Source organism: Phoxinus phoxinus (assembly GCF_949152265.1).
Source record: "Phoxinus phoxinus genome assembly, chromosome: 13".
In the NCBI taxonomy this organism is placed as follows: Eukaryota; Metazoa; Chordata; class Actinopteri; order Cypriniformes; family Leuciscidae; genus Phoxinus; species Phoxinus phoxinus.
Window position 1 is genome coordinate 11503132 of NC_136888.1, and position 21710 is coordinate 11524841.

The 21710-nt window shown below is 38.4% G+C and overlaps 1 protein-coding gene across 4 annotated transcripts in view; it reads left to right on the forward strand.

Moving 5' to 3' along the window:
- npas3 (neuronal PAS domain protein 3) overlaps positions 1–21710 on the forward strand; it is a 295848-nt gene that overhangs the window by 97299 nt on the left and 176839 nt on the right. For all 4 annotated transcript variants that reach the window (XM_079634098.1, XM_079634099.1, XM_079634100.1 and 1 more), the window contains one exon: positions 9130–9374. In XM_079634098.1, the coding sequence (XP_079490224.1) occupies positions 9130–9374 (245 nt within the window). The remainder of the gene's footprint in view (positions 1–9129; positions 9375–21710) is intronic.

A 21710-nucleotide genomic window follows, 5' to 3' on the forward strand; every position in this document is an offset into this window, starting at 1 on the left:
TATATTGCGTGTATATATATATATATATATATATATATATATACACGCAATATATAGTAATATTTACATTATATATTCAATTATGCATTATATAATATTAATAATATGGATAATAATTATATTAATAATAATAATAATTTAAACATGTCTCACGGCTCTTACTGTACCTGTGTTAGATTCAGTCCTGGTTTACTCGAGGTAACAAAAGAGATTTATGTCTCACAATGTCTGGGTTTTTGTGGCTCACACAGGAGTGAATGTGCAGAAGTGAAGGCTGGGTGTTTTGTGTTGGCGATTTGGCTTTTCAAGCACCGCTTTTGCCATGTAATCGCATTGCGTCGGGCTTACCTGTGCCGCCCCCAATGGGTTTATTCACAGCTAACGGGATTTGCTGCGGTGCAGGGATCCGGCGAGCAGCACTGCTCTCGTGGCTTTCCACAACCCTCTTAATTACACACTGACAGGAGATCAGCGCTGACAAGCCCACCCTCTGATCGCAAGAGAGGGGCCCCTGTGGGCCCCCGCACAGCTCAGATCCCCACACAATTTAAACCCAGCTTACCACAGGCCCAAAGATAACGGTATGGTCATGCTGGTTTTGAGTAATGAGGAGCGTACTGGTGTTTTATGGCTTTCTTTACAAATATGTGTATACTGTAGTTTTAGAGTAATAAATTGTTCATATGATTTTAATACTCTGGGGTAGAGGAACGCCGCGGGCACGTTTTGGTGGATTTTTTTTCACATAGCAGCAAAATCGACTTAAAATACTCCATCATTTATGGTCAAAAGCAATACATCATTCAAAACTGTAAATACAGTGTAATGAGACTTTAGCCATTAATACATTTATGAGCAACTGAAAAAAAAGCACATATGTCAGGCCCCAAAACACCCTCAGACCCCAGAGGGTTAAAACAATAGTTCACCCAAAAAATGAAAATATTTGCTCACTTAATTGTTTATTTTTTTATTTTTTTTTAGAAGAATGAGATTTTCTTTTCCATGCAATGAAAGTGAATGGGGACAGCGATTGTCAAAGTCTAAAAATTATTTTGAGTATTCAAATAAGGTGTTGTACAAATATATATAATCGCAATTTCATTGTTTCATTTATCGGATACACAATTTCTTTTAACACACACACACACACACACACACACACACACACACACACACACACACACACACACACACACACACACACACACACACACACACACACACACACACACACACACACATTGAGTTTCTAGCTTGAGCTTGTGATTCGGCAGGTATAATACAGCACGCCTCCTTCTCTGTGGCTCTGACACGAGTTTCACTTTGTACAAGCAACACCGTGACCTTTTCCTCTGACAACCTCTCTTTGTCCAGCCAGTCAGGTCACCCGTGTGCTATAAACAGCCAATCACACGCCCACAGCCCCTGTGACACCACACGAATCTGCTGGGCAATCGCCGGCCATTGAGATGTCATGTCTGTTGAGAGATAAAACGAAAAGCGCTGTGGGATTCTCAAACCACCCAGTTTTTTTTTAAAGCTTGTTTTTGGAGAGCTGCAGCTGCATTAAAATGAGTGCTTCCTGTTTCAAAGCATTATGGGTCTTTTAGTGAGCATGGTGAGTTTTGGAATGTAACTTCTTGTCCAAACCGACCCTTTCAAAGTGGAATAACATAATTTAGGTTTTATTATTAGCTAAAAGATGTGCATTTTTACTAAATTGATGCCTGTTATCTGCTGTTGCGACTCTGGAGTTTATGCAAACATTGTGCGGTTATTTCTGTCACCCTCTCGGTTCTGCCACTTTCCCTTCTGTCTAAAACTAAACAAAAAGAGACAATAAATTGCTTTTAGCTAAGAGAGACCGGTCTTTATGAAAGTGTTCAGTAAATTGCATTCTGAGCGTTATGAGAGTGTATGCCACTCTGTGACAAGAGGGGCAATTCACTGTGAATGTGGCCTTCCAGAAAGCTTTCAATGGGTTTACAAGGCAGCTGTAAGACAGACAGTCGCATAGAAGGACTTTATTTCAGAGGGTGAAAAAAAACTGATTATGGCTTCGCTTTGCATAATTTGTAGGTATTATTTTTCAAACTGACCTCATGATTGGACTCATGATCAATATGTACAAGCCATTGTAAGAGGTAAAGAAAACACAGTGAGGACGGCGTGAAAGTGGCAAAAATATGTGTGTATATATGTATTTACTGTATATACATATAGAATATTAAATATTATTGGATAATACACAAATACACATACAAAAATAATGTGATATACATACATATATACACATTTATATTGTATATATGTATGTATATCATATATATATATAATTATTTAAAATGTGTATACTGGTGGAGACAGAATCATTTGACAGTTTTTAGAAGTTTGTTTCATTAACTTGCGTTTTTGAATAGTCAAAATCTGGTTTACAGTCCTCTGATTCATCATATTAAGGTTGGCTAGCTGTTCAGATGAAAAACTGAGCATAACCAATGCAAACACCAGCCTCTTGTTTAGTAACAGAGCGGCGCTTGCTGATGTATGACAGCAGCGCATCTATAGATCTCCTGAACTGACGTCCATATTAATGAAGAATGTCAATGTGCTCCCAACTCACACACACACACACACACACACACACACACACACACACACACACACACACACACACACACACACACACACACACACACACACACACACACACACACACACAGGACAAACGAACAGTCGAATGACAGAACTTTGAGGGCAATGGAGACTCGCATCAGAACCGGATCCATTTTACTGATTGAGAGGGAAGTACGCACAGACCTTCAAGGGAATTAGTGCATTTGCGAGACGTGACCTTGCACTTAACTAAAGATTGCAGCTTTGATTGTGATATTTTTATAGTTGTTTTTTATAGTTTTAGACTTTTATTGTCGTCACACTTTAGTAAATAAAAGCAGGGTTTTCTTGCTCTTTGAGATGATAGTTTGATGTAGTATGCAGACTGTCAGAACCAAAAGCCCAATGAACACGCAAGTTTACAATAGCAATGACTATTCAGTGTCCAGCAACTAGATGGGGGCGTTGCTCCTCATTTCACATGCGAAAAAAGTTTGTCATTCATAACAGAGCTCATTTACATAGAGTCTTAAAGTACAGTATAAAACAGCCTGTTTAAATCTAAGGGTCAGAGAGAGTGGGAAATGCGAAGGTGAATGAACTAAATAGCTTGTTTTTGGTGCAAACAACCTTGTAGAATAAGACGTAACCTTTAAAGTTATTTTAGTGAAAAGATTTTCATCAAATTGTACATAAAATACAGTCTTTCTGAGAGTATATACATTCTGGCTGATTAAAAGTGCTCCATCTAATTTTGACCAGTCATATGACATACTGTATGTATAACCAAGTCAATGAGAATATTAATGAGGTTACCAAGGAGATAGCATTTACTTTAATTAGAAGAACCAAGACTATGGCCTTTTTTACTGCGGCATGGCGAAGAGTCACAAAAGGAATTGATTGGTTTTGGCATTTAGTCTCTGATCAAGTGTCATCTATTGCTTCAGGAGGCAAGAAGATAATCTAAAGTGACATTTCTCTTCTGCCTGATTTTTCTACACTGATGAAGGCAATTACCTCAACCCTAAATGATCATTTGCAGAACTTTCAGCCTCTTGATGTGTGCGTGTGTGTGTGTGTGTCAGATTTACTAATTTACTCCTGTATATAGAGCAATACAGTCGATCACAAGGTAAGGAACAAATGCCTTTAAAATCATTCATCCAATTAAATGGCCCCATTCTGGTATGACACGCCCACTTTCCATGATCCTTCCAGCTTCTGATGGATGCAGTCAAATCCTGCCCTACGTTTGCTCTGAATTACATCACATTACACGTGTAGTTACACATTACACATTACACCCAAGTAAAAGGGGTTGTGATTCAATGACATTTTGTCTTTGTGATGAAAATATTTTGTTGACACCGATTGGCCATTTACTGTTACCGGATGTTTTCATGTGCATAAACTCAAACCCTTCAGGATGCATAAGCTCCAAAAAGGTTTATGGGACTTTTATGTTTGTTGCAGATAATCTAGGAGTATTTTTATACCAGCCTGGAAGCAGGAAACGGCAAAATCATAAATTCGTGCTCAGAAAACAGGCCAATAACACAACACTCATTACTCAGGAGCCGCTGCCGTTAGTCCACGCCACATAACAAAGCTCTGTTGCTATTTCCCTGAAAGGTCCCGCAAGAGTCTCGCAGGGCCCGTGGTATCACCGTGATTTCGTGTTTGTTGCATTTTCCCGTAGTACGTAATAAATATGTCACGAAAATGAAGGTCACCTAACCTTGGTGCATCAAGACGTATTTGGCAGGACAGCATAATGCTTTCCAAGTTTGTGGAACAAATGAAATTCTGCTGCTCTGTTGCACTTTGCATCCAAACAACCATTACAACTGGCTTTATATACTGTCTGAGCATCAGACCATCAAATGGAGTTTTTATTCTTTTGCTGGAGCGCCATCGAGAATAGAAATCCATCGCTCGTATGCAAAGGCGTCGAGCTAATCTATATTTGATGTTGAAATGATAGTTTCATACAGGATAAAAATTGATCACTGCATCTGCGTCTGTAGCATCAGATCTGCGTGGGGTGCCATTGGTGGTCTTTTTTTTTTTTTTTTTTGCTGGAAGTTGCTCTGGAATTATTGACCGTTACTAAAGCAGAGTAGGAATTGTGAGGTTACATCAAGATTAAGCACTCCAGAATATGTTTGCGTCCTGTGGCACGGCTCCATATTTAATGTTGCTTTTTGTTCATTGGTAAAATGCGAAGACAATATCTGCTGTTTTTCTTCTCCACCAACAGTCGTTTTTCATCCATCAAGGCATTCTTCTCTCCCCATCTTTCGGCACTTGCTATAACTGATTTAGCATTTATGGTGGTAAAAAATTAATCTAAATGTCGGCCAACAGGGAACGCAGAAGCTCTGGGCTGATTTATTTCCGACTTAATTCAGAATGGCTTGACATGATGAACGCTACAGAAAGTGGGCAGTTGTGTTTTGGAAGCATTAAAGCGGCTGTTGTGAGTTGTTTGATTGAAAATCATAAATCAATGAGCTCAAACCTCGGACCAGAGTGCTGGGACCGTAAACACCAGAAAGCCTGTGCCGTGTGCATTATTAGTTGATACACTGAGTTCATGCATATTTACTTGTGCTTAAAGTGACCGAAAATAATGTGCTTTATGAATAAAAAGCTGTTGAATCTGATTTATATTTGAATACATTTTACTGGGGCTTTGTTTTTTTAAGGATGTAGGTTCTACACTAGTGCAGAGTTGTATGCACCATTACATTGAACGTTATTATCTGGATATCTAACTTTTACACGTTAAATTACTCGACAAGATTATCTTCAAAACTGTTGCTCCGCCATGACAGTAGTTGACCGAAAAATATTTTACTCTGCTCTAGCACCCCTTGTGACAACACTATGTTGAGTATTTTGAGCCTTATGCCTGCTCCAGGCTGTGCGATTTCTGCAATCCGATAAGATCATTACAAATCACACCGTACAACATGTAATCCACACGTACTACATCCGGCATGTTGTCATTATCACGTGACCTACCAGCCATTCACAAATCCTCTCCCGTGGCCTCATGGGATAGTAAAGATCTAGTAAAAAAAATAATAATGCACAATTCAGAATCTCGCTGGTAGTAGTAGGTCATCTGGGTACTTTTTGCCAACTCTTTATAGGTACTATGAATTCAGACATACTACTTTTGTCGCATACTGTTTTTCGCTTACTATATAGTAGGGAAGTACTATGCAGAAGCCATGCTTGCTGATGTTTTTTCAAGTTAAAACACATTTCACACTACGGGATTGTCACTCACATGAACGAGCACCAATTTGCCTCTTATTTCGAGCATTTGTCTGCGATTTTTCACAGAACTGTCGGCAATTAGAAAATCGGGGCTAAAATTGTGCAGTGTGTACCTGGCATTAAACTAAACAAAAATGAGAAATGTTGCTGTAGCTGAAAGAATCTACGCATTTATACACTATAAAAAATAGTCCTGTAAAAAAACCCGGTAAACTACTAGCAGCTGTGGTTGCCAGCATCATACCGTAAAAATACGGTGTTACTGTTTTTGAAATTAGCAGCTAAATACCGTTTTGTCAGCTACAGTATAAACCTGTAATTTAACAGCATATAGCTGTAGCTGATAAAATGGTATTTAGCTGTTAATTTCAAAAACGGTAACATACCGTATTCAGTTTAACGTTTTTTTTTTTTACTGAATTATTTTTTACAGTGTATATAATTTTATTTCAGTGAACGTTTGTTTTGAGTAATGGAAATTTATTTTTTTGAGTTTTAGTTTTAGTTAACGATAATAGCCCTGCAGAATGAACTGATAGCTATTTATTTTATTAGATATATATTTAAATGAATTATGAAGCAGACTCTTGATATTTCTGGTCACTGGCTTGCTAATTGATATAATCTTTTCTTTCTAACCATTTGTTTAACTCTGTAACATAACACTTCCAGTGCAGACACTGCGTTGAGTTGCTAGCAATTGCTGCCAGAAAGGGGCTAATTTTATTCAGAAGGAAATAAATAAAGAGAAATGCTCACTGCAGAGTTGTAAATCACTCGATTTAAAATAAACAGAAGCACTTTGAGGCGGTAGTCATAATTTATAATATATCATTGTTTTGTGCAGGCATGTGTGGGAGCGCGTGTATATTTTGGGCATTTTCGGTGTAGCGTCGTTTCAAAAGCTCAAATGCAGGTAAGGTTAGCTCAGTGTTGTGTTTCTTTCTCTTTGTTTAACAGCTTGGCGGGGAAAGAAGATCTCTGGCCGGTCGTCTGTGTCTGTGGTAAAAAGGCAGCAATAAAAGTCATTCACAGGGGCGTCTCACGAGACCCCGGGCCAAAGCTAATCACAACTTCGACCCACTTCTGGATTCCAATGACTGAATCAATTGAGTTGAGGTCTCCCGACGGAGCACAACAAAGTCGGTGTGACTGCAACTTTAGCCTGCTGCGGCCCAGCGCCACAACACCGCGGTTGCTTGCCCCGTCTGTGATTGGCACAGAGGTGTGCTCTTGATACTATATACAGTCAATAACAAAGAGCCAGGCACAGCTATTGAGTTCAGTTACAGACCGTCTCTCCTGGGCCTTTTGTTTGGCTGGGAAAAGCAGTGTTGAAAAGAGAAAGAGCATGTTGGGATATATAGCTATAAATTACAATCGAGATGAATCGGGTTTACGTGTGTGTATTATGAATAGAGGCTAATATTATTGGATCTATCAATAGTAATCATGGTTTACTCTCTGCTTATGGTGTAATACTGTGACTAATAACAAATTGTATGTGGTATTCTTGTTTATGAATATTCATAATTTTGTACTGTGCTACTATAAACATACCGTTCAAAAGTGTGGGGAAAGTAAGATTTTTTTTTTTTAAAGAAATGAAAACTGTTATTCAGGAAAGATGCATTATGTTGTTCAAAAGTGGCATTAAGGACTTTAACATTGTTACAAATTATTTATTTTTTTACTTTGTTCATCAAAGAATCCTGAAAAAAGAATCACATTTTCCTCTGAAATATTAAGCAGCACAACCAGTTTCAACATTTATAATAAGTATTATTTCTTGAGCAGCAAATCAGCATATTAGGATGATTTCTGAAGGATCATGTGAAAAAAACTCAGCTTTGCCAAAACAGGGAAATAAATTATATTTTAAAATATATTCAAATAGAAAACGATTATTTTAAATTGAAAAATATTTCACAATATTACTGTTTTACTGTTTTTTAATTGAATAAATGCAGCTTTGGTGAACATAAGAGACTTCTTTCAAAAACATAAAAAAATCTTACCAACCAACATTTTCGGTAGTGTACTTTAGTTTAATACCACCACAGTATGTTTTTGCAAGTGATGTTCCAATTAAAGTCAACCCATTTATCTTTGGAATGTGACCAGGGCTTGACTTTAACATGCGTCAACCCGCCTAATGCTAGTGTATTTCAGCAGTGGTGTGTAACGCAGTCTCCTACTAGCCGCTTTGGCAGGTTGAATTTTTAAACTGCACTTAGTTTGTTACTGTATTTCAGATGCCATAAAGAGTTGTCAAAATATAGATTTGTCGATACATATTGATACTGAAATATCTGAAACGCTTCCACTCACTCGTTTAATTTACTCTGGATGAATATTGGTGTTACAAGGCTTGAATTTCGGCATGGGATTGTGCATATTTAGCATAATTGTACTCATTCCCACACCCAAAGTGTGCACACATAAAGCCGCCTCAGTGAGTATTCACGTGAACACAGTCAGTTATGTTTTAAGTGAACGTAAACAGTTGAGAAAGAAAATGCATGTGTAACAGTATAATGTGACAAAGTGAAGGCAGCCTAATACATCTCTGCTGCCAAACTATGAGATAATATTAAAAATATATATATGGCAGTTTTCCTGATTGTATCGATGTCAAAATTGTGGCCGGTGTGTTTGGAGATCCACTAGCCAGGCTGGTGAGCAAAAAATGTAATGTCAAGCCCTGAATGTGACGTATTTCAGTGTAAAACAATATATTAAAGTTACACCATTACATTCTGTTCTCTCCATTGACATCTGTCGTTGAAACATAGTATTTCAAGTTTTAAATAAAATAAAATGAAGATCTAGACTTGCGTATTTACATTGGAAATTGTTTGGATTATGAAAAAGTTGTCTCTATTTGTCAGGTTGTTGGATGGGGAGGGGATAAAAAAAATAAGAGCGATTTGTGATGTTGACCAAAAAGTAAATTTGGAGGTGAAGAAAGTTATTTAATTTAATGAAAGATATTGTCTTTACAATAACATGCACAAAATAAAACTAGGACTATGTGTTAAGACACATTTTAAATTTAAAACACTAAATTATCATTCATCAATTGTCATTCAAGTCAAATCATTTATCAATCAAGCATTTTAAGCATAAAGGATCATATGACGTCTTCCAACAAGAAGGCAAAGTCTGTCAGGCTTTGACTAGCAGTTTACATTACTGATGTTCTTGCGTTTCTGCCAGGTTGCAGGCTCTAAGGAAGGAGAAGTCACGTGACGCCGCTCGCTCGCGCCGGGGGAAGGAAAACTTCGAGTTCTACGAGCTGGCAAAGATGCTTCCGCTCCCCGGCGCCATCACCAGCCAGCTGGATAAGGCCTCCATCATCCGCCTAACCATCAGCTACCTTAAGATGAGGGACTTCGCCAACCAGGGAGACCCGCCGTGGAACCTGCGCATCGAAGGACCTCCGCCCAACACCTCAGTCAAAGGTAAGACTGTGTGTACAAATCATGATTTATTTTGCTCTTTTTGATGTTCAACGTAGGCTATGTCATAACCAATACATGTGTAATATATATTACATGTACATATATGTAAACGTATGTGTATATACTGTATATATGTATGTATATAGATATAGATATAGATATGTAACATGTATAATAACATAATATTATATAAACAAAATATTTTATGTTAGATGTGATTAATCGATTTGACAGCAATTATATTTATACAACCTGAAGCTTAAATAACAGACAAGCTTCAGGGCATCTGAATAATAAAATAAAATAAAAATAATAAAATAAAAATTCTTATTCTAAATAATTACCGTATATTAAATCTGAAATAAATCAATAATTCTGAGCTTAATTTACAACAACAATTGTAAGTAAATATTTTCTTATATACTTAATTCTTAAACTAAATATGTATTTTAACAAATATACAAGCTGCACATTTCTGTTTTATTCATCAAACTTTAAGTGTAATTGTAAGTGTAAACAACACATTGTAAACTGGTTTATTCACACTGAACACAACATCAACAGCTCATCAGTTAGTGCTCTTGGTTACCAGCAAGGACAGGAAGTAGACTATGAAACTATTGGATGTGCATTCAAAAGTCGAGTGAGATCTGCACAGCGATCATAACTCGCTCCCTCCTGGCTGGAGTTTGCTACACTACAGGCTCGAGAAGAAAAATAGCTGTCGGTTATAAATAAACAAGACTGTGTCATGCCCTACAGAACCCTAATTAGTTACGAATGTCAGTACACTGAAGCAGCCTATAGATTTAACAGTAACTATGGATTCCTAGTTGGACTGTAACGATTAGGTGAGTAATGGGCCTGGTTAATCAACTAATGCTAATTGGTTGGTGATAAAGGATGCAGTCGGGATCAATGAAAATAAAAAAGATGTGCTCGATACTTGCTCTTCTCGTTATATTTGATGGCCGTGGTTAAATGTAATATTTAAAAGAGATGATGCTCTTAGGATCATTTGGTATGTTTTTTTTTTTTCAGTACCTGGGTTTCAACAAAAAGACGAACTAGTACTTCTGATGATTACAGTTGCCACATTTTTTATTATAATATGTGTGTAATAATTTTCCTGCTTTTTTGTATGGAATTATAGCTAAAGATTTTTAATTTTCAATTTATTTATTTAATTTTATTTAATTAAATTTTATTTAATTTTATTTAATTTTATTTAATTTTATTTAATTTTATTTAATTTTTTTTTTTTTTTTTTTTTTTTTTATTATTTTATTATTTTATTTTATTATTTTATTTTATTAATTACAGCTACTTTGCACTTAAATGTGAGTAATTTACTGTACACTTGGAATGGCTGTAGTACCGTGAACGTTGTTAGAGGCAAGAGTAAATTGTTGCAGTTTTCAGCGGCTTTGTTCTGTGTATTCCAGCCGGCACACAACAGATGGTATCATTGTTGTCTTGCTTTGAAGAGCCGCATGCATTTTAATGAGAAAATGTATATAGTGAATAATTCGGAGCAGGGCCGGTCCACAAGACTGTTGCCTTTTACACGTCCGACACCAACGTGCTCGACATGCGGTCCAGGAAATGATGTAAGCGAAGGAAAGGAATGAAGTACATCACATCCCCATGTATTAATGAAGGCTCAGCAAGGTGAATCCAAACCCTCTAGGACAATGAGAGGCGCTTTGTGTCCTTCCATCTCATTGACAGCAGCCGTTTGAATTGAATCAGTAGCGCGGCTCATTTTATTTGCACTACATTTCGAACAGAACCTGTTATCGATTCCCGTTTTGCCGCTCTGCATCGCTAGAGCTAATGGATACTCAGCCCCGCTCCCGATTCCTCCGAGCTCATGAATCTCTGTTTATTTTCCGATCGGAGAGAGGAGATGGGGCTGACCTACAGAGGCAGAGAGCTCTCTCCTCATCCTCCGCTGACTCCTGCTGGATTGTTGTTTCGAATAAAAGAGGTGCATGTGTTTTGATTGGCGTACAGCTGACCGGGAGGCGCGCCACATGCCGTAATGCAGAGCATGCTAATACGAGCATATGGTGACTTATTGCATCAGGCCCGGAGCTCAGAGGGCAAGCCCGTTTTCTCCCTCCGATTGTTTGCACACGCACACACACATGAGTCAAGGTGAGCTGTAAGAAAATGATATTGTTTCCTGTGCCTGGAAGTAGCCGGTTCATTTGTCAGCGCAGACTTCCAGGCAATTTCCCAGTGACTTTACATAGAGGTCTGAAGCCGCCGCTGATGTCATTATACCATATTTGCTGTGAAAAGAAGCAAAAAAACCCAAGTTGACTTCTTGTAAGGCATCTCTCCATAATAAGTGATGATTGTAACCTTTTGGGAAATCTCTGAGCAGCGTCGTTTGACAAATCTCACGCGTATCGGAATGATTCTTTGCTTAGAGAAAAATCCACCTGCATTTTTTTTCCCGCTTCTTTCTTTGAGTCTGTGCGAATAAAGAACAATTTGGAGCTGCCATTTGTACGACGGAGAGTCGCCAAACCCCATTAAAACAAAGCCGCCTTTCGTTGAATGCAAAACCAGGGCGACAAAGCATAGAATGCGGGCCTTTATCTGTAATAAAAGCCTGTATTACTGGCATCACAACTGAAAGAATTTGACCTCCGTTTCTCAGGTGATGATTTATTATCATAAGTCGCGCAAGCTAGCCGCCTCTCTCCTCTTACGCCCGTTGACCTTTACCATAATTGACCCATCAACTAATTTTTTTTTGGAGCGTTTTAACCGAAATTTGCTAGTCTCTGTCAGAAGCGTTTCACATCTGTTGAAGGACACTGCACAAACAAGCATGACCTTTCTGTTGTTTGGAGGATGGCGCGGGCCCCTGACCCCCCTCCACCACCTGTGCATTCATTATTCATGCATGCAGAGCAGCGAGCAGTCGCCAAAATGCCACACTTCACCAAGCGCGCACACACCCAAACTCTACAGCGCTGCCTCCACAATTGACACGTTTTGTGCCTGTAGTTAGCTGCCGAGTCGAGGACACATATGCCAGTTGTCTTTTTATGATCACTGGAAAGGAATTCCAAATGGGCTGAAATATTTGCAGAATAGCAGCTTTGAAATGTTTTCCATCGGAATGTCAGAAACTCACTTTTCCATCTTAATCACCCGGGGCGTAAACATCTTGTGCCAACGGCTGCTCGGAGACTGATATTAACGGAGGGGAATTAATTGAGTGAAATGCGAATTTATTTTACACGCAACGCCGATGCCCACAGGGAAATAAATCACAAACGAGATCTCTGGAATGTCTCAATTGTTTCTCCCTGACAGCGATGAGATTAAATGGAGAGCAAATTGAGGCTTGGGAGAATTTTGTTTTTTTTCATATTCTCAATAATGTCTCAAACTCTGCTCAGATTTCAAACCCTATCCAAATTCATGTCACACAGTAGCTGTATACTTTTATGTTGACATACAGTACAGTACACCACCGTTCAAATGTTTGGAGTCTGTAAGATTAATGTTTTTGAGAGAAGTCTCTTATGCTCACCAAGGCTGAGATTATTTGATGAGAAACACTGTAAAAACAGTAATATTTGCGAAATATTATTACAATTTAAAATAAATGTTTTCTATTTGAATATATTTTAAAATGCAATTTCTTCCTGTAATGCAAAGCTGAATTTTCAGTATCCATTACTTCAGTCTTTAGTGTCACATGATCCTTCAGAAATCATTCTAATATGCGGATATGCTGGTTATTTATGATCAATTATTGGTGCTAAGTATCAATAATTATCAATGTTTTAAAAAAATGTTTGTAGAAACCACGATGCAGTTTTTTGCAGGATTCTCTGATGAATAGAAATGTCAAAAGAACAGCATTGATTTGAAATAGATTTTTTTTGTAACACTGCAAATGTCTTTGCTGTCACTTTTGATCAATTTGATTTCTTTAAAAAAAAAAAGATCCTAATGATCCCAGACTTTTGAACAGTGTATATTTCTTGTCTAATTTATTTCTCTTTAGGAATTCTAGGAGAAACATGTGATGCTGAGACTTAAATTCAACTGAAACTGTAGAGTTTTCCTCTGTTGTGGGTTTGTTTTGTCGTCGTTGTGCCGCTCTACTGTAAACATCCTGTTTGTATTGGCGGTTTTCTCATCAGTTGGGTTATAATCTATTCAGCAGTCAGTGGAAGCGAGTGGAACATACTGACAGAAACACAGTGCTTTGTTGTGTGTGATTAATACCTGAGATGCGGCGGCCCGCTGTCTTTATTAGAGGCAGCGCTGGAAGCCGCCGCGTGTTCACTGGTTATCAGTGTTTGATCTCTGGTGACTGCTGCATTGCATAGATGTGTCACTCAGCCGAATACAACGAAACCTCCTGCTTTTCAGGCCACTTGTTTTTATTGAAGGGAAAGAGGATTTCGTAATCGCCTCCTTTCTTTGTTTGCGTGGTTTCGGTTCGTCTTCTGGGACGTTGTCCTTCGGCACCTCATAAACTCAAGCGTTTTAACAAGCATAATGGCTTCTCTTGAAGTTCAGTAAGTCATAAAAAGTTTGTTTTTTTTGGAAACAACTACATGCGTTTCCAGAGTAGCAGCCAAATGTCCATGTACTTGTCCCAATTAGCATAATTTCATCAATAAACTCGGAGAGACCTTGAAGCAAAACACCCCCCGCACTACATGTTTGATGTCTCGCTCTCTTCACGCCTCACATTTAGCTACACACGTGAGCTCCTCGCTGCTTCATACTGCTTTTCTTGAGCTCAGCTCACCAGTGTTGGTGACGCTACTTTAAAACTATAGCTTCATGTATGCATTTAGCCGATGCTTTTATCCAAAGCTAATCGGTGACACTATGTATTTTATTAGTATATGCGTTTACTGGGAAGCAAACCCATGACCATGGCATTGTTATAGTTGAGCTTTTGTTAGTTGAACTACAGGAACTACAAGCTACTTATTGGTAACACTTTATGTTGATGGTCCCTTTTGAACATTCTGTTGATTATAAGTAACTTTGCAACTACATGTCAACTAACTCTCATTGAGTACTAGTACACTGTCTGCTTATCTGCTATCTTTTTATTGTGATGGTCCTCCAACAGACATTCTACTGACTATAAGTATCTTTGCAACTGCATGTCAACTAATTCTAACCTTAACCCTACCAGTCTACTAGTACTCTACTGTCACTATAATGAGAGTTAGTAGACATGTAGGCGCAACATTACTTAGTCAACAGAATGTATTAAAGGGACCATCAAAATAAAGTGAAACCCATTTATTTATTTAGTTGGTTAGTATTTTTTAATCAGATTTAACGCAATTTGAGAACAGCTTGGGTGAGCATGCTGGATTATTGGCTCTAAAGCTATTTGAACAAACCATGGGTATGGAATACTTGCTTACTATTTACTGAATCCTGCCTACTATATTTTGAGTAAGTAAAACAAGAGACATGATTGTGTAGCAGGACCTCATCATGTTTCATATGATTGGTTTCTAGTTTTCTTAGTTGAAAATATATATTTTTTTTAACATTTTTTAATTTGATCCGTCCTTTAACCTTTTCATAGTTCCTAAAACTATTGAACTATGGAAGTACCCGGTTTTTGGCGTGGTCGCACCGCAGGAACTAGGAATGATTTTAGTTCTAGGAACTCCTTTTGGAGGATCTAATTTAGCTCATACTTCAGAGTCGGGTCTAAACCAGCACTATAGGAACTATCCGTGACATTAGTGTACGCCAATTGGCCGAATGCACACAAAACACCCGGAATTTTTAATAAAGCTGTGTAAACACATAGATTATAGCCTATATGTTTACTCCACAAACTAACTCTACGAACATGGAAAACAGTGATAGAAGGGCCTTTTAACCTTTACGCTAAGGAGAAAATCCAACGCAACTTTGAGGGGACCAAGCCAAACATGATTATGTATACCTTTTTAATATACTGTCTACTTTCGATGTATAACAGTTCTATCTAATGACGTATTAAACAGGACTGTTAGACGGATCGTAAACTAATGAACATGGAGAATGCGAGTACTGTGTGCTCAAGCTCTGGATGGTGTTCTCAGCACCAACAAAATAAAGGTCCACGGTGCCGTCAAAATAAAAGTCACAACAACAAGCGCGGCTTACGTCACACGTTCCTACTGGCGGTACGAATGCAACCAGGAAAATGTTCCTAAGGGAACCATTAGTTCTTGGGGAACTGCCCTGGTGGATAGTTCCTAGAACTAAGTTCCTAGAACTACCAGCCTCTATAGACTCTCTAAGGCCCCTGAAGGTGTCCTATGATTTCTTGGACCAAGACATTAGCAGCAGATTTTCAAGTCCTGTAGGTTGTGAGATGGAGCCGCCGTGGATCAAACTTGTTGGTCCAGCACATCCAACAGAGGCTCAATTGAATTGAGATGTGGTGAATTTGTGGGCCATGGCAACACTTTGATCTCTTCATTATGTTCCTTTAAACCATTCCTGAACAATGTGTGCTGTGTGGCAGGGTGCATTATCCTGCTGAAAGAGGCCACTTCCACCAGGGAACACCATTGTCACGAAGGGGTGTACCTGGCCTGCAACAATCTTTAGTTAGGTGGCATTCCGATTGGTCTGCATACGCAGCACAGTGTGCTGTGACCCATTCCTCCTATAACCATCATTAAAATTTTGTGGGACTTCTGCCACAGTAGACCTTCTGTTGACTCGGACCAGACAGGATAACCTTTGTTGCCTTCAAGCATCGATGAGCTCTGGGCGTCCAACACCCTATCGTCAGTTTGAGGTTTGTTTCTCCTCGGACACTGTTGGTAAATTCTCACCACTGCTGACCGGGAGCAATACACGAGCCTTGCCGTTTCACAGATACTCTGACCCCGTTGCATTGCCATAACAATTTGGCCCTTGTCAAAGTTGCTCAGATCTTTATTCCTGCCCATTTCTCCTGTATCCAACATGTTGATTACAAAAGCTGATTTTTTGCTTACTATCTAATCTACCCAGACTTAATATGTCGCCTTGTTATGAAATAATCAAGTATATTTGCTTCACCTGTGACTGCTCATAATCTTTTAGCTCATCATTATATACTAAATAGTAAAAGTAGTATGTTAGTATTCTATTTAAACAGCAATGTAGCATTTTGCCACTGTGACTTGTTGGAAAAGGTAGTTTCTTACTAGAAATAAAACAAATTCTACTTGTAAATGTATTTGTGTTAGTACACCCAAACCCTTTTAGTCAGTCACCTGAGCACCACTAATTTATTCGCACATCAAACCATCATACAGTCAACAGTGTGATTTCATTAAGGGCTTTGACCAGACACTTTAACATCCTCATGTGAAGGGGGTCTTTGGCGGAGCAGGTTGGCAGAGAGCAGGGCATTGATTAAAGCGCTCCACCCGGGTGACCAGCGTGCCACACTCATTGTTAATGGTAATGAGGGAATTAATGCTGTTTGCATCACAATAGACCCTCACAACACTGAAAAAGTGTTTTTTTCCCCCCGTCCCTGGCATTCTGGGCTTGGTGGAAAATGGCAGGCTCAAAGGTGTTGTGCTGCTCAGAGCTGTGCATCATGGGTAAAAAAAATCAGCCCTCCCTGATATCCTTCACTCTATAAATGGATGGTAATTTGCCCAGCTGTGAGTGTGAGATGTTCCATTCCCCAGTCGTGGTGTAAGAAAAATTGAATGACAGTGAGCAAAACAGCAGTAATTATAAAACTAATTACTAAATGCTGATGATGCCCATAGGCTTTGCATAACTAAATTTAGAAGAGGAAATTGCTTTTGGCTGCATTGAGGCTGTGGGCATGTACATGTTATTTTCTTTATTTTCCAATGCACACCAAAGAAAGTCGTAATTGCCATGGAAACAATTACTGGTACACCTTTATTTTTGCTCAGTTTTTTTCTCTCTCGTTCATGAGGCGAAAACAGCTTGAGGGAGCGTTGTTGTCAAACAATGTGTTTTAATAACGGCAAAAAAAAACTGTACGTACTTTGTCTTGCTGTGAATTTATTAACATTAAATCAAACACAGGGAAAGAAATGCAGTTAATTGTTAGAATGAGGCGGTTATTTCCTTATTAAATCACATTCCCCTTGTGCGAGATTCTCTATGCAAGGTGCAAATCCAGCTCGCTGTTTGGGCTGAGGCTTAATCGCGAGTCTGCTATATATTTGAGCGTAACTATGCTCTTTAATGGTCTATCCCTCTTCTGAATGGAGACAACAAAGCCAATGTTGGCAGCGCTAGCGTGAGACAGCCCTCCAGGGTGCCTTAAGTTTCCCAATGGCTTCACTCGGGAACGCATTCGTGCGCTGGTGTGTATTTGTATACGCCCGTTTGTGCGCGGGTCGGCCTTTTGTGTGTGTTTACTTTCAGAAAGGGCTGTATTTTCTCAGTAACAACACTGCAGATTTCCTTGGCTGAAAGAGAATATGATTATTGTTTCTCCGCTAAAAATAGAGGTGTTTTGTGTTGACGAATAGGCCAAGTGCTTAAACTCTCATTGGCCTGCTAGTAATTAGTCCTTTTGCAAATAGACCAATAATGGAGAAATGAATCCAAGAGACAGTCGGAATGAATATGGAAAGCCTCGTTTTCCAGCGCCGTGATTGAACCTGTAGTCGGCTGTGGCTAATATCTTCACAAAGTATTACAAATTACCTCGGCGTTACCTCACAGAGCACTAGCAGCTTTCTGTTTTTTTTCTTCTTCTTCTGTAGGACCAAGGATTCAAGCTTTAGAAGAGCCTAAAAGCTAGTTTTAATTAAAAAAAATATATATATATGCTTGGAGAAATGGTGCTGTTTGTTCAAAGGCATAATCGTGTCCACAAAAAAGTTCGATTTAAACCGATTGCGTTTTGCCTGCATATCATTTAATCTATCTTTTCTTTTTTCCAAAGGAATTGTGTTCTCCGTACCTGAGCGTCTCGGTTACCGCAGGCCGCTGACAGTCTTTTCTGAGTGGTGCTCTTTTGAAGTGGAACGTCTGAAAGCACAGCGTGAGCCTCAAATAAAGTGAAGGGCATTTACTATTACAAGTAATGTCCTTAATAATCTTGTTAGTGTAGACTCTCTCAGTACGAGACAAATGGAACATTATTGGCTTATGGGCTGTAGTAAATAATTTAGTTTCCAATATTCAGGCTGCTTTGACAGTAAATTAGAATGACATGAAAAGAGGTTGTTGAATAAAGAAAGTATCCAATCAAATTTAATTGGCTCGACTAAAGCAGCCATAATATATTTCATAATTAAACCAAGTTGTCACAGAGCTTTATAGCCTCACACGAATCAAAACGTCAAAAATAATTCCTTGATATCCTGCTTTTAAAATGTCACGGCGCTCTTCGATTTCTCTTGTGTCTAAAGCGCAATAGAACTTGGCAATGGGAGTCTCTAGTGGAAGTTTACCAAGCAACCACCCTAGCAACTGCATAGCAACATGCTAAAAAAACCAGAGCTTAGAACACCCTAAAAACTGCATAGCAACGCCTTGGCAACCGCCCTAACATCATGGCTGCAAGTTTTGCAACAGCAAGCAGCACTGACATTGTTTTATTTTTTATTTTATTTGAACATTTTAAATGTTGTCATTTATTTGATAATTAAATAATATATTGAACATTCCTAAAACTAACTTTTTGCCACACCTGCCATTGGCTGGTGACTTAAGAAACTGTACCGGCCATAAATATGTTTTACCGGCCATGAAAATGTTTTTGCAAAAGCAGGCAGTTATGTCACCAAAATTTTAGATACCAGTGAAAATTCACAATTCTCTACCCCAATTTCGATACCTTAGCTAAAACTAATAGCCTAACTAATAGCCATTAAAAAAATATTAAAGACAAGTAAACAGTCAGTAATAAAATAAAAACAAATAATCAAAATACAAGCAAAAGCACAAATAAATACAACATTACAAATATTCAAATGAAATAAACAGTGCTTTTCAGGTAGGTGTAACAGCAGTTTTCAGGTACAGAAATGTAACAAAGTAAGCAAATGTAAAATAACACTGCATAGTCTTCACTGTAAATGAAACATCCTTAATAATTAATCCTTATTAAAGTTACAAAAGTTATTCAGTCAAGAGCAGTGAGGGATTTTTTTTTTGTCCTTTGTAGTTTGATTAACATTTAGCAGTCTGTGAATATTACAATGAAGAGCAAATGCACGTATATAATATACAGATGCATAAATGCGCGGTTTACGTTCTCTTAAGACATAACCGACTATGTTTACTAGGATACTCGCTATTTTTTTAACATAATTGTGTCCCCGCAAGTGCAAGAAGACGAGAAAAGGAGCTCAGTTTAGTATTTGCGCGATGTCTGAGACGTGGCTTTCTGGGCGCGTGATTCGGATGTTTGCGCACACAAAACTTTCTATACAGTGCGCTATCTTCTATCTTCTTGCACTTGAATGTTTAAATTGTCAAGGCTTAAAATAAAGTGCTGGCCCGTCTACTGTCTAGACTAAAGCATCGTTCATGTTTGTTCACCTTCATGCATTGTTTGGAATTCATAATATATGTATACATAAAAATTTTATATACAGTGAGTGTGTTAGTGTGCACATTTTCACATTTGCACAAATAGACCAACAGCATTTATTAAGAAAGTCAATATTAAATGAATGATTTCATATTCTCTTTTAATTTTTGTGGCTGATAATCATGGTACATTCTCTTACAGTGTGCTGTGGTTTGGTGTTTGTCTGCAGTGAAGTGTAAAGGAGGTAAAGATTTGAGAGGAAGGTCGTAGAGGTGTCTGGCCACAACAGTGTTTGTCTCTCACAGGACACAAATGACTCACCCAAATCATCCAATTTAATCACACCATTTTCTGCCCCTCAATAGCCCTCGCCCGGCTTAATCACTCCGTTTACTTGCTGTCACAAAGAGCTTCATATCGAAACCAATGGATTTCTACCATTTAAAGGCGAGGTGGGAGCGAGCCACGGGTGGAGGGGTCGAGAGACTTTGGCACTGGCTGAAAAACCAACCGATTCATGCGTGAAACATTTAGCTATTGCTATCTCAACGCATGACTAACAGTTTTCGCTCACCCATATTATTCATTAATATATATAATAAACCACTTGATAGTGGCCCTGACAGTCTAGGAGTTTTCGCTCTCATCTCCACATTACCGTTGTGATGCTGAATTTGCTTTAACATTGGGGTTGGCTAAGTAAAAAACTGGCTAAGAAGGTGAAAGGGTCAGCAGCAGAGTTGGCCGTCTAGAATGATAACCCCCATTCTGCTAAAAGTCATCTGCAAATCACTTGCGATATTCATATAATGGTTATTTTTCATTCGCAACCAGGTTGTGCAGAATTTAGAATTGTATATTGGCTTCCTTTCAATTCATGAAATGAATTAGGCCACACCACACAGGAAGTTGAACTGGAATTTGAATTATAATGACTTGAATTATTTTAATTCAATTAATTTCATAATTTATTTTAATTGAATAAAGTTCAACATTAAAAATGACTATAACGATCATAAACAACATGTTTTTTTCATGTTTTCTCTTATGCTCACCAAAGTTGCGTTTATTTGATCGAAAATACTGTAAAAAGACTAATTTTCAGCATCATTACTCCAGTCTTCAGTGTCACATGATCCTTCAGAAATCGTTCTGATATGATGATTTGCTGCTCAATAACATGTATTATTATTATCAATGTTGAAAACAGCTGTTCTGCTTAATATTTGTAGGACAACCATGATACATACATTTTTCAAGAAATACTTCTCTGATTAATAGAAAGTTCACAAGAACAGCATTTATTTGAAATAGAATATTTTTGTTATATTATAAAAGTATTTAATGTCCTAAAAAATGTCTTTAAAAACATATTACTGACCCCAAACTCTTGAATTTGACTTGAGTTTTAATTCATTTTAATTTTACTTCTTTAAAATCAAATTCAAATTGCAATTCAGCATCCTGAACTGGAATAAAAAAGGTATCCTCAATTCTGATTGTACACGTTCAGGTATGGTCACCCTAACCCTAGCAGAACAAGGTTTATCATCTCAACTCTCCTCATGTCCGTATCCCAGCATTCCTGTGTCCCGTGCATGTCATGTACCACACTTGGAAAGCCTCAGCCCTGTTTCGCCAGTGGGCTTGTATTAGGTCAATCTGTGAACCCATAAGGAGTCCAGACGCGCAACCCAGCTGCAGGCTAGCTCAGATTCATTCTCCAATGTGTGTCCATCACCAAGCCTGGCGGTCACCACCGCTGGGACCGGAGCCCAGTCAATCAACAGATCGCC